The sequence below is a fragment of the Sparassis crispa genome (genome assembly GCF_003851025.1).
Source record: "Sparassis crispa DNA, contig_000000F, whole genome shotgun sequence".
Classification (NCBI taxonomy): Eukaryota; Fungi; Basidiomycota; class Agaricomycetes; order Polyporales; family Sparassidaceae; genus Sparassis; species Sparassis crispa.
In genome coordinates, this window is record NW_020939747.1 from 3,769,879 (window position 1) to 3,781,376 (window position 11,498).

General features: G+C 52.1%; 4 protein-coding genes across 4 annotated transcripts; 3 read left to right on the plus strand and 1 right to left on the minus strand.

Annotated features, from left to right (window-relative positions):
• Window positions 1-387: 387 nt before the first annotated feature.
• SCP_0114100 (predicted protein) lies at window positions 388-2,849 on the plus strand (the record flags this gene model as incomplete). Its single annotated transcript, XM_027753633.1, has 13 exons — window positions 388-548; window positions 602-691; window positions 745-819; window positions 876-1,256; window positions 1,315-1,719; window positions 1,775-1,836; window positions 1,923-2,022; window positions 2,085-2,127; window positions 2,185-2,224; window positions 2,290-2,311; window positions 2,377-2,417; window positions 2,474-2,587; window positions 2,644-2,849. 13 exons carry the CDS (start codon window positions 388-390, stop codon window positions 2,847-2,849), a joined length of 1,740 nt encoding a protein of 579 aa, XP_027609434.1.
• A 422-nt stretch (window positions 2,850-3,271) lies between these two features.
• On the plus strand, window positions 3,272-3,588 carry SCP_0114110 (40S ribosomal protein; the record flags this gene model as incomplete). The annotated part of the gene is made up of 3 exons (XM_027753634.1): window positions 3,272-3,333; window positions 3,415-3,514; window positions 3,580-3,588. 3 exons carry the CDS (start codon window positions 3,272-3,274, stop codon window positions 3,586-3,588), a joined length of 171 nt encoding a protein of 56 aa, XP_027609435.1.
• Window positions 3,589-3,989: 401 nt separating this feature from the next.
• Window positions 3,990-5,612, minus strand: SCP_0114120 (Probable glycosidase; the record flags this gene model as incomplete). Its single annotated transcript, XM_027753635.1, has 7 exons — window positions 3,990-4,033; window positions 4,091-4,221; window positions 4,277-4,460; window positions 4,519-4,779; window positions 4,852-5,044; window positions 5,102-5,191; window positions 5,241-5,612. 7 exons carry the CDS (start codon window positions 5,610-5,612, stop codon window positions 3,990-3,992), a joined length of 1,275 nt encoding a protein of 424 aa, XP_027609436.1.
• Window positions 5,613-7,240: 1,628 nt separating this feature from the next.
• SCP_0114130 (hypothetical protein) lies at window positions 7,241-7,692 on the plus strand (the record flags this gene model as incomplete). Its single annotated transcript, XM_027753636.1, has 3 exons — window positions 7,241-7,449; window positions 7,514-7,566; window positions 7,625-7,692. The coding sequence occupies 3 exons, from the start codon at window positions 7,241-7,243 to the stop codon at window positions 7,690-7,692; spliced, it is 330 nt and encodes a 109-aa protein (XP_027609437.1).
• Between the last annotated feature and the right edge of the window lie 3,806 nt (window positions 7,693-11,498).

The window sequence follows — 11,498 nt, forward strand, 5'->3', positions numbered from 1 at the left end:
GTACAGAGCGACCGAGGCACAGCCGGGTCGTATAGAAGTGGTGGGTGGAGAAGAGCCGCCTATTAGTGTGGTAGCCACTGGGTGGACGTTGAGGTTGAAAGGGAAAAGCGGAAAGCCAAGGCATATAAATAATGAGCAAGTAAAGCCACATAATTGGATAAATGTGGAGTGCTGCAAGGGCTCCATGGCCATCTCCAGAATTCGCTGTGCCACAAGCGCGCGTGCACCCCACACGTGGCCGCCATGCATCGTCACGTGCAGGTCGCGTCGCGGAGCTAGTTGACTTCCTCTTTTGTCTGGCGATCTGCCTCCGAGGTACTCGATCGTAAGGTATGCAGTAGTACGCGACCAGCAACCTCGACGACGCGCTGGTGATATTGTAATATCATGTCGGGATATGGGGAAACTCCCGACCATCAACCTCTTCACAAGGCCTCGTCGCTGGTGTTGAATGTGCCAAGCAGGTTTGGTGCTCACATTGTGCGTCAAGTGGAGAAAGATGAAGACATGGATGAGATCATTCCAGACAGCGAGGAAGAAAGGATAAAGTACGCTCCATGTTTGGTAGCTTCTTTATTGGATCATTGATATCCAGAACAAGACAAAGACGAATGAAGGCTGACAAACTGAAGATCGCTAACGAGGGTGAAGTAGACGTCTTCGTAATACCTTCCGACGAGGATGAGAAAATGTTTGTTTCTTATTAGCTGTGATGTGAAATGGTTGTTGACTGCGGCAGCTTAGGCCAGACGTCCCACAATGGGAGCCCATTGTTGATCGTTTTAACCCACATACAAAGAATGGCAACACCACCGATAGGTGGGTAGCAACTATTCAAATCTTTAGTTTACCTCATGAAGGAAAACCTGGATTAGTTCATCCGACAATCCTCAGCCCGTGGCTGCTACTCCCAGGCGAAGGAATCCGCAGACACCGAGAGCTCGGCGCATAATTCTGAGCTCTAGTTTAGAAGTTTTGGATAGCGAGGCAGAGGCTCTTCTTCCGGCACCGCTTAGGGAACCTCGATCCCGTACTACTCATAAACCTACTGGCGAAGTAATTGACCTCACGTCTGGCTCTTCGGAAGATAGCGACCATGGCCTCCCTAAACATGTTGAAGTTGTACGGGTGCCGAAAACGAAGCGGCATGCAGTCAGGCCAACTCCTGCCGCAGAGCAGAAAGCGTTCATCCCGTTGTACGTGGATGACGACGGGGAAGAGGAGGCCAACATGGACGACGGATCCATACTCATTCTGTATGTGCTGCTCTCACGCCGTAAGAGTCTACACGTGTAGTCTGACAGTCCGATCCAGAGATGAACCACGGAGTGCTCACAAACCTATTCGTAAGACCCCGCCTTCTGCTCCCGGCATCAACACTGTCGCGGCAGGTCCGTCTACTTCACTCACATCCGCAACCCGCGGATCCGACGTCGACTCGACCAATGATGACACACCGCTCACCGCATACCGCACGCCCGCTTCGTCTCGCACCATCGTATCCCCCGCCGTTAGCACGCCGACGGGGAAAGGCGCAAGGCCCCCGCGCCTCACGAAGAAGGCGCTCCAAGCAGCGGAGCAGGCGCACCGAGAGACGTATGCGCAAGCATTCTTCGACGAGCTCAACCGCGTGGTGTTCCAGGGCAGGATCCCGCAGGATACGCAGCTTCGCTGGAATAAAAGGCTTCTAACGACTGCTGGGAGGGCGAAGTGGCATAAGTGGGTCGCAGCTCGCGGTGCTTTTCGAGTGTATTGACGGGCATGACTCCTCCAGATCTCGGGATGGCGTACAGACCGCTCAGATTGAGCTGGCTGTGAAAATTCTGGACTGTAACGGTGCGTTGACGTTACTTGGCGTAAGCTCCGTTGTCCAAGCTTTTCTTAATGACCATGTTGTGCAATTGTACCATGTGGTGGATCAGAACGGATCCGTAACACGCTCTCGCATGAGATGTGCCATCTCGCATGCTGGATCATCAATAAAGATCCGAAGGAGGGTCACGGACAAATCTTCAAAGAATGGTGAGCATCACGGCTTGTCCTGAACGCGATTGTCCCAGTGACATTATGGGATGGTCCTGCAGGGCAGACAAGGTGATGAGTGCTCGGCCTGACATTCAGGTCACGGTATGTTTATGCCCGATGTTCATCATCTGAGGATGATAGTCACCGGACTCGTTGCAGACCAAGCACAGCTACGAGATCACCTACAAGTATGAGTGGAGTGAGTAACTATCAGCTCTCTGTTCTCAGTGGGGAAGCTGAGGCTCATGATGCGGATCCTGGGAGAATGTGAGAAGTGTGACAAGATGTATGATTACGACTTCCGCCACTTGGTATCAATTGCGAATGTTGATCTTTATAACACCTGAGCAGATATGGCCGTCATAGCAAGAGCATCAATCCGGACGAATGCGGTAGGCTTCTCATACTCGCTCTCGTATTGCGTGGCCGATCATCAAACGTGTTCTAGTATGCGGGTCATGCAAGGTCGGCAAGCTGATCCCGCTGTTCGAGACGGCCCAGCGCGCCCCGAAGACACCGAAGACCAAGGCTGACAGCCAACAGGCTTCAACGAAGAGCCGCGGTGCGCATCCCGGTGTTCTGCGACTCTTGAATTGTGGTTGATGTTAGGCACACTAGATTCTCCCATCGTGCTCATGTCGCCTATCATAGACCTCACTATAGATTCTGTGGAGCAGGAGACCCCCACGCGTGCGCGGCGCTGGGAGGGTGCTGGGCGTCCAAAGTCGATTTTGCGCGCTCACACCTCTGACGACGAGGCCGATGTTACAGAGCTGGTCCATATAATGGGTGTGGTCAGCATAGGGAACAACGGTAGTGCATGAAATGCAAACATGACGTGATGTGTTATCTACAGTTGGTTTCTAACTAGTACAAGTTGCTACATGATGCATGACCACCATGGTTACACGGGTTGGAAGTCTCGCCTCTATGCGGTGTAGTAAGTAATGCTCTTACCGAGGTAAAGTTGGGAAAAAGGATACAAACTAGCCCACTATGAGGGTCGAACTCGGCGGGCTTGGTGGAATTAACTATTACTGCAGCTTCATAAACCGGGGACAGCCGACCACTTGAACCTTAATTTTTCAGCCACTTACACAGTACAACACACCGTCACGATAGCCCAGCCAATTCACACTAGTACTGCAATCTCGGGCCAGGTCAGTTGTCCCTTCGTGTTTGCTCCGCAACCAGCTCATCTCTACCTACGACAGCCCAGCGTTCTCAATAACCCCTTTCCACCAAAATGACGCACGATTCCGTTTGGTTCTCTCGCCCCCGCAAGTACGGAAAGGGCAGCCGTCAGTGGTGAGTGTCAGCGATAGCACTGCGCGTAGTGAAGGGTGCATGTATAGTTGGATAGTACTGACGTGCGGTGGACTGTGACAGCCGTCTGTGCGCTCACCAGGCTGGTCTCATCCGCAAGTACGGCCTTGATCTTTGCCGTCAGTGCTTCCGCGAGAAGTCGGCTGCCATTGGGTTCAATAAGGTGCGTGTTCTACGTTATGGGCATTCCGACGAGAGGAGCTGACGATTTGCGTGCGCACTGGGTAGACACGATGAGAGTATCTCATATCCTCTTCGTCTCTCCATCTTTGGCGCCACACTGTTTCTGCTTTTCATCTGCACGTCCAAAATTGTCTTTTGTACGCATCGTTACGATATACTGAACAAGAGATAACAACGCTCTGTGCTCCTGTGTGATCTTCCCTGCTCTACGATCTGCTGCCTCCCACAAAGTTGCAATGGGCTAACATCTGCTTGCCCTGCCACTTGCTTTCAACGTGTGCAGTACAAATAATCGATATGTATTGACCGTCTATACCCTACAGGGCTCGTAGTATGTACTACATCGCATTAGTTAGATATCGTAAATCTGTGTATATGCGCGTGAGTTAACTCTGCACGTCTTAGATTCGATATGCGTCATGACATCCGGTGAATGATGTACGTGAAGAACACGTCTATGAGCTGTACTGGTATATCTTGACGCTCTTGACTTCCCAATCTGCGAAGCGGATGGTGCGTGAGTGACGGAAAAACAGTACAAGGGGAGGAGACGTACAAGCGTCGGCGAAGGCGGCGCCGTTGTTCTGGACGTACTGTGCACAAGTCGCGGTGCTCGTCATCTGCTGGCAGCTCTGCTCCTGGCCGAGAACACCGGTGTCGCCCCAAACGTTGCCAGCCCATTCACCGCTGAGACATCCAAGATCGGTGAGTGTCCACCTTGGAATGGTACAGGTTAACCTACCAGAGCGTGGTGTCAAAGATCGCAGAATGGTCGTAGAAGAACGTCTGCGGGTTGCAGTCCGTAGCGGGCCAGAACGCGAGCGACTGGCCCCACTGCGTTGGCTGGGGAGCACCGGCAGTGATGTCGGATGGGATGGAGCTGCGCGGGAAGAACCACACCGATATACCATCATTATTCCATTGCACTGCGAGCATAACGCCAGTCAGACATGTAAGAAACGCGAGAGGATAGAGATCACGCACTCGTGTACACCCCGCCGCCGATGGCGTTGAAGCCAGCGCCATACGAGTTCGTCTGGGAGGAGCGGATGCCACAGCCCGCGTTGCCGCTCTGAGCCGCGGCGCAGTTGGTCCCGCCAACTACGGTGCCAGAGATGCCAAGCAGCGTGCTATTGGACGTGGGTAGGTTGCAGTTTGGGTTGGTGTGGATAGTCGCCTGGTTCACCGTGAAGCTATTCACACCCTCGACGATGTCGATCTCGCCACCCGCAGGCCAGTTCGGCCCTACGGTATCATGTCAGCAGTAGCCCCAGGAACAGTCTCAGGATGACCAGCAGTAACGGAGGGAGGACGCACCGTTGCTCCAGAATGCGGGCCAGGTGCCGCATCCGGTGGGCATGTGCACGGAGTCCATGACGACGAGCGCACCAGTGTAGGTGTAGTTCGTTGTGATGCGTACGCTCTTGCGGTTGCCCGTGACAGTCGGCGTCGTCTCAACGCGCATCACAGCGTTCCCCGCGCTGTTGATCTCAGTGAGATTCGCCGATTGCTATGATCGAGGCGTAATCAGCTCATCTCAGATAAACTCGTTGAAAAGGCAACGTACGGCGGTCACAGAGTCGACGTATTGCACGTTCCCATTAGTGGGGTCCGCGGCGGTGAAGAACGTCCAGCCGTTGAAGAATGAGCTCCCTTGCTGTGTAGGACGTCAGGGTGCTTCGCGCATTCACTGGCTGAGTACGCACGTAGTTCTGGGTCAACTTCCATGGCGACGAGGCAGCAGCACTACCGCTAGGACTCGCGGCCGAGCCGGTGGAGGTTGCGGAAGGCTTCGCGCTGGCTGCGGGCGCGTAGCCTGAGTCTGAGCCGATGGAATTGTTCGACAGCCCTAGTCCCAATCCACAATACGACGACGAGCTGACCGGTTGCTGCTCTACGAGAATACCAGACAGTGCTCTGCGGATGTCTTTCGCCAGTCCAGCGCTGCGCCGGAGGGCATGGCGGTGGACATGGTTGACGCTGCGGACAATGGTCTCTGAGCCGCGCGAAAAGAGGTTGGCGTCGGACGGAGCAGCCTGTAGGAGTAGGAAAAGCATGAGAGGGAACTTGAGATACATCTTGACGGAGCACCGAGAAAAAAGAGATGAAGGTCAGTAGTATAGGCTGCAGTGGTACACGGAAAAGAGGACCAGGCGCTGCCTGGTGTCAGAGGAAGAAAGTAAGCGGGGCGTCGCTGAGTTAGGCCGGGCCACTGAACGAGAGAAAGGCGTGGCAGAGCTCTCAGTATGAATCCGGGGCGTGGCCACGAAGGAGTGTTCCCAGCGGGCCTGGCGGAAGCAGGGTGGTGGTCGCCTTGATAGACGCAGTGGCTGCGCGAAAATAGCTCGGAGCTTGCCGGCCACGTGCCCATTGTCCCCTTTCTCGCTTGTAGTGATGCCGACAGAGACACAAATCCGTCCCCCAGGTAAGTAATGCAGCTATGTAGCAGCACACAGCGCCTGCCACAAAGCGGATAGGCGGAAGCAGATCCAAGATCCTCACCAAGTGGCTGTACTAAGAAGGCTTGGCGTGAGTGAAGCCGCTCCACTACACCACTCGGAATCTAATCACAGTGCTTCGATGGTGTGCTGTGGGCTTCTAGGCAGCTGAAGCATACAGCTAGGCATGTGGGTGGGCGTTCGTCCTTTCAAGTTTTGGGTGCTCGGTCGTTGCACAAGAGCGCTGAAGGAGGCAAGAAGCTCGCTCTTCGGGCCTCAAAGCTACACTTATTGCTTCAAGCCTGCGTTACGAACGAGAAGCCTTCATTTCCGTGAGTGCACATCCTATCTAGGACGCTCGAGCATTTTCTCCCTCGGCTCGTAGATCTCCCTTCCCGGCATGCGACGAATATAGGCAGTTCCTATCTACTGCCAGTGGCGGGTCTGATCTCCCATGTGATGATTGATTGACTCGAAGCTTCTTCTATGTGCTCCCGTCGGACTAACTCATTCACTCCTGGCTTCCTTCCGACATGTCTCTGACTGTATTGCATTGGCAAGCTACGAGCGGATTGATACGACGCTGGCATCCGTGATTGCCCCGGTCATTGTGCGCGCTTGTTTCGCTGTCTGCTTTCTTCCGATCGGAGGTGGTACGTACGTCCAGTGCACTTACAATAAAGTCGGTCGAATGTACTCGAGTCCCTGTATTTTTGCTGGCCTGCATGTGAACCTGCACAGTGTTTACCTGAATTGCTGCAATCTTATGAAGCGCAGAGGGTGTGAGGTAAGTGCCATCTATTACCGTCATCAGCCAGTATGGGCTTGATAATGTTAGGCGTTAACCCCGAGTTGTCGGGATAGTTACTCGATCACAGATAGGTACGAGCAGGAGACGTCAGGCTCGTTTCAGATTGCTAACTTCACTTAGCTTGAGCCTTTTGGGACAGTTACTCGGCAGGAGATATTAGGAATATCACTCCACTGGACTTGGTGTAACATGCGTCTATATTCTTGTCGCCACGTTCACTTGTTTGCTCTGGGGAGATACCCAACATGCTTGCGTACGATCTGGAACCGCTTATCTGGTTTTGACGCCTGGCACATTGTGCAGAGCCCTGTCAAGTACTTCAAGGGATTTTACCTCGATCATTGTGAAACCTGGAAGCCGTTCGTGTGCGTACCTGGGCGCGTTTTCGTTCGCCACAGTTCTATAAATCCTCTCCTCGTTCACCAGGGAACGCAGTCTCGCTGAACACATCCTCAGTATGTTCGCCTTTGCACTCCTCTCACTGCCCATAGCCCTCGCACTGGCTCAGTCCGCGTCCAGTCAATGCGTCGCGCCCCGCCCACTCTCCCTGTGTTGCCAGGAGCTGGAGCCGTTCAGCGACGATGCTTACGTCTGGAACGACTGTGGCGTGTACGTCTCTGACGAGAGCATTCTAGTGGGCACTCTATGCGAAGCTGGCGTATCTTGGTGCGCTGTTTCCGCGTTGTCTATATGTTGATCTTATCCTGACGGTTTTCCTCTGGTGTCATAGCGCAGCGCCGACCTATGAGGGCTTCTATAATATTTGTTGCTCGGGATACATGAGTGCGATCGCCCTTATTTTTCTCGGTGTCGTTGAGATGTTGATGCATGTTTGCGGCAGATTGTGGGTCAGGCACGGACGGCCCGATTGGACTCAACTGCACGGGAACTGAGGTTACCTCTGAGTAAACGGTCAAAGGTTCTGGGAGCGGTCTTATGTATTATGTACCGCCCTCAGTAATGTAATGTACCACTCTCTGCTTGTCTGACGTTTGACAATATAGAACTCGAACTTTTAATCTGAGTCCGCGATGGTCAATTCAATTCGGAGGCGTTAATCCCCGAGCTGTCGGCAGACTACAGATAGGTACGAATATAAGAGTCGTAACGCACGTTTCAGCGTTGTAGAGCATACTGATTTCACTTGCCTGAGTTCTCGTCAGGATAGGTGAAGATTGGCATTCGGCTGGACTTGTTGCAACGTGCAGCGCGTCATTTACTCGCCTGGGAGTAGTGAAACGACCTTAGGGCCTGATCGGTAGCCCGAGGTCTATGAGTTTGCGCTAGGAGAAACCGCGGAAAAGGCCGGACGTGACGAGTGGTGACAGGTCGGAAGACCCTCCGAAACCTCCGAGCATGGCGCCCACCGCCACCCGTGGGTCGCCTGTGCATGTCGCCAGGGAGATGAGAGCACTTTGAGCAGGAGACTAGCTAAATATGACAATTTTACACCACTTGCACAGATCGGTCCGTGGTGCTTCTGGGCACAACCCAGACTGGTCACGTCAGGTCACAAACTCTCAGCACGTGCCAATTTTAAGGAAAAAACCGTTTTTTGTCGTTTGGCAGGTGTATTTTCAAAATAGCGCTAGGTGCTCGAGCTACCGATCAGGCCCTTAGGTTCACAGTTTGTGACCTGTGACATGTTTTCTTCTTCAGTGGAAATGTATGAAATTAGCTGACTACGCCAACTACGTGGCTTAGGTACAGAAAGGCACCTCGTCAGCTACAGCTAAAGTATGTATGGTAAAGTAAAGTAAAGTAATGCAATAGTAAAGTCCTTCTGCAGCTCTGCTGAAGCTCGCTATGCACCTGTTCTCCTTAAAGTACCTGTAAGCATTCCGAAGTCCCGCAGCCATGAAGTCCATCATTCTTCCCAGTCATCCACGGCACAAATCGCATGAATACAAATGCAGCCCTCACAAACTCACTGGCTCCAACTTCAATCCTTCATGATCCATGATCCATGTCCTCCCAATGATGGCCAGTCATCAGATGGTCACCAATCAAGGTGCACAACAGATGATGTTGTACTGCAAGAGGGCTTGCGAAGGTGATTGCTTCCAATGCAACTGGGGTCGATGGAAAGTTGAATGACGAAAAATCGATAGGAGAGGAGAGAACGGCACTGAGAGGCATCGCAATCGCACGAGAATGGTGTGTATCAGTCGGAGCCCCTATTGAGACAGAGTCTCCTGGATGCAGAGGACATGGCACCGAGTTGACAGTGCACTGAGGAAGAGAAAAGAATAAAGCAAAAGCATCAGATGGTGAACGTCAAAATGTCGAATAATAGGGGCTGATGTGGTTTTAATATTTTCTGGCACCGGCAGTCCCTGCGTCGAACCCCACCGTGAGCGGGACAAGTCACGGCAGGATTGCCACTGTGAACAGACTGTAGTGTCGGCGCGGTAACGGTAACAGTAACGGTGGTGGTGGTGGTGGTGGTGGTCTATAGGTAAGATAGACCCAGTTCAAACCCGACCACTATCGTCACACTGTGACACCTCACGTGCAACCCACTTAGCGCCTGGATAAGTCCCGAAAAGGCACTGAACGCACGACAGCGGCAGGAGCGTCGACATAAAATGAGTCAGCGTTCTCAGTGTATGAGGTAGAAACATAGTGAATATACACAAGAATGAAAGTATACAAGATAGTTGAACTATGAATATAAGTTATATCTTTGCAGCTTCAAGTTCCTCGAGGATGCTCTCTGGGAGGATGCGATGGCCGCGATATTTCTTGCTCGCCCATGCAGCTTGCTTACCATTCAAACCTTTGCGATAAGCATCCATGAAGCGTTGCGCGCGAGTGTAGAAGCTGTGTGTGATCTGAGTCACATCACATCACATCAGAATTGATGAACGCACCGTCGCATGCTTTCGAGTGGGACTGCATCCAATGCCTTGACCACATTGCGCTCAAGATCGGCCTCCAACTTTGAAGGCGGGAACTGGCGGTATACACGTTTTGCAAATCCCCAGCAAGGTTCGATAGGATTGAGCTCACAGTGAAATTTCGGGAGAAAGATCACATGGAAACCACGAGCTTTGCAGTGAGTCTCCACTAATGTCTCGACATCTCGAAAGTCTTGTTCGTTGTACAGCATTCTTCTACAGCAGCATCTTTCCTGTCCAGGGGGGCATTTGAAACTGGGGCATTCATATCTCAAATTTTGAACACCCTTGTAGCCACGTTCTTCCAAGATATTTGCCATACCCTTGAAGAGTCCCTCGCGCTCGTGACCAGGTGGGAAGTACAAGGATTGTGGTCTGCCATCTGCAAACTTTCCTTCTGTCATTCGCATCCATCGTTTGAGGATCTTCCCATCAGTGCCATATACAGGTTTGCCATTCTCGCCAATAACATTTGTCATAACACCAAAGTTTGGAGCGCCAGGTTTTGGTGGGAATTTGGGCATTTTGCGAGCGGAAAGTGCATCGTCAGCGCGTTTCAGGTGAGTTGGTGCATTGTCGAGTATTATACCATGATCATCATCTGGATAGTCTCTTGATGCTATGTCCATCAACATTGTACAGTGCTCGAGGATACGTTCATTGGTGAAGTAGCCTTCTCTATTCTTTCCCGGTTTGAAAAGTATTCGGGTTGATCTGGTCCCATCTTTAGAGCGCCCCCAGCCATAGTCTGCCGAGACAAAGTCTGCCGCCATGATTGATGCGCCTTCTCCCTTTGCCTGCGGCACTGCGGTTTCAGTTTCGTGCACCCAACGCACTGAGCGACGATCATTTGCATAGAAGACTGACTCATCATGCCACCAAAACACCATACGGCAATTACGAGGTCGAGGTTCGTTCTGATCAATGTCCTCAAGACCATCTCGGCTCCAACGACGTGCGTTATATTCCAGCTCGGCTATTAATGGCAGAAATATTTCCTGCCGGTAATTGACAACGTCTGCACGCTCGTGTCCATCAACAAATTGTCCATGTGGGGTCTTGCGCCAGCGGTAATCCATTGCATGCATCCACATTTGGGCCGTTGAGAGACAAATACCTTTTGTGAGTCCAAATTCACTCTGTGTCTCCGCACTGTTAACAAACTCCATAACATCCATAGCACGAACATATTTGCCAATACTTTGCAGGTGTCTTCCGATTGCTGATGCTAGGTCCCCCTTCTGTAGCATTGAGTTGTTCCATTTCCCATATGGATTGGTTGGAAGGTTATGCCGGTCAGCCAAGAATGATCGTGTCCACGTGCGCAAAGCCTTTGCAATGAAGTCACCTTTCTGGTATGCATATGCAACTTTGAATGATGCATCAATCCAGGCTGGTGGCTCTCCACTGACATAGAACCACAGCAACATTCTCATCTGCTCCATGCGCCGATGAAGGAAATCATCACCATCAAATGGCTTTGTTCCCTTTCCATTTTTCCGCCGTGGCCGGAGCAATGCCAGTATGTCGCTTAAAGCAGAATTTGCATCTTCAATGGTGGGTGGAGGTATGTAGGGATGTGATTTGGATGTAGGGAATGCACTGGCATTATCAGGTACAGTCATAGTGTCCTCTGCATTTTGAATCTGATATTGTTCCACAACACCTTCGTGGCCAGAGAGTTCCAATGCAAGTGGCCCATGCATGCCAGTGCCGGTGCTCGGTGGTATTGCCCTGGCGCTGGCACTGTGTGATGTCGTGCACTGCTTATCTGCAGGTGATGTATCCCCGCAACTATCTGCGGTCTGGGCGAGA